The following is a 788-nucleotide window of genomic DNA, read 5'->3' on the forward strand; positions in this document are numbered from 1 at the left end:
TTTTTCTCAAAATATCGAAAAATACTTCAAGTAAAAGTTGTAGACACTACTTTTACTTACTAGAAATCACAATCACTATATTATATTCATTCATTCTGTACATAATTACAAAAAAATTCGATTACCTGCATTGAACCCTCCAGCGTTATTGCCATGGAACCCAAATCCCTGGCCACCTTGGTTATTATTATTATTATAACCCTGATTATTATTATTATTATTATTGTTGTTATTATAATTATTGTTCTGCGTGTTGTACTGGTCAGGGTAGGAGGCTGTCCCTTCGTATCTCACGTCCGCATGGAAACCCGTTCTCCAGTCTGCCGTATAGGTGACTATTTGCGTTCTACCATCTGGTAATTGCACTCTGTATTCCCCTCTCACGGTTTCACCGTCGCTGCTCTCCCGTCTGCCAAAGTCGTTTCCGGTCGCCTGGTCCTTCACTGCGTATCCAAATTCATAAGCCATGGGCTGAAACATGAATTCCATTTCTTACTAAAATTCGATTAGAATTATATTAGATTTTTAATTAATTATTCGAACGACTGATCGATAGATCTTTTTTTGTTTAATAAATAAAATTAAATCTTCAATGCCAACAATTAAAAATTGAATTAATTTAGAATAAGAAAATTGTTTAATAAATAAAATTAAATCTCGAATCCCAACAATTAAAAATTGAATTAATTTTCAATTTAAATTTGAACTATTTATTTATTTATTCATTAATTATTTATTATAATTTTCAATTTAAATTTGAATTAATTTATATCATAGATTAAATTATT

At 30.1% G+C, this 788-nt stretch overlaps 1 protein-coding gene across 2 annotated transcripts in view; it reads right to left on the reverse strand.

Moving 5' to 3' along the window:
• LOC108627964 (pro-resilin) overlaps positions 1–788 on the reverse strand; it is a 14654-nt gene that overhangs the window by 2246 nt on the left and 11620 nt on the right. For both annotated transcript variants that reach the window (XM_018029582.2, XM_026816100.1), the window contains exon 3: positions 126–471. In XM_018029582.2, coding sequence (XP_017885071.1) covers positions 126–471 — 346 coding nt within the window. The remainder of the gene's footprint in view (positions 1–125; positions 472–788) is intronic.

The sequence above is a fragment of the Ceratina calcarata genome, unplaced genomic scaffold, assembly GCF_001652005.2.
Source record: "Ceratina calcarata isolate Rehan_Ccalc_2016 unplaced genomic scaffold, ASM165200v1 scaffold486, whole genome shotgun sequence".
NCBI lineage: Eukaryota > Metazoa > Arthropoda > Insecta > Hymenoptera > Apidae > Ceratina > Ceratina calcarata.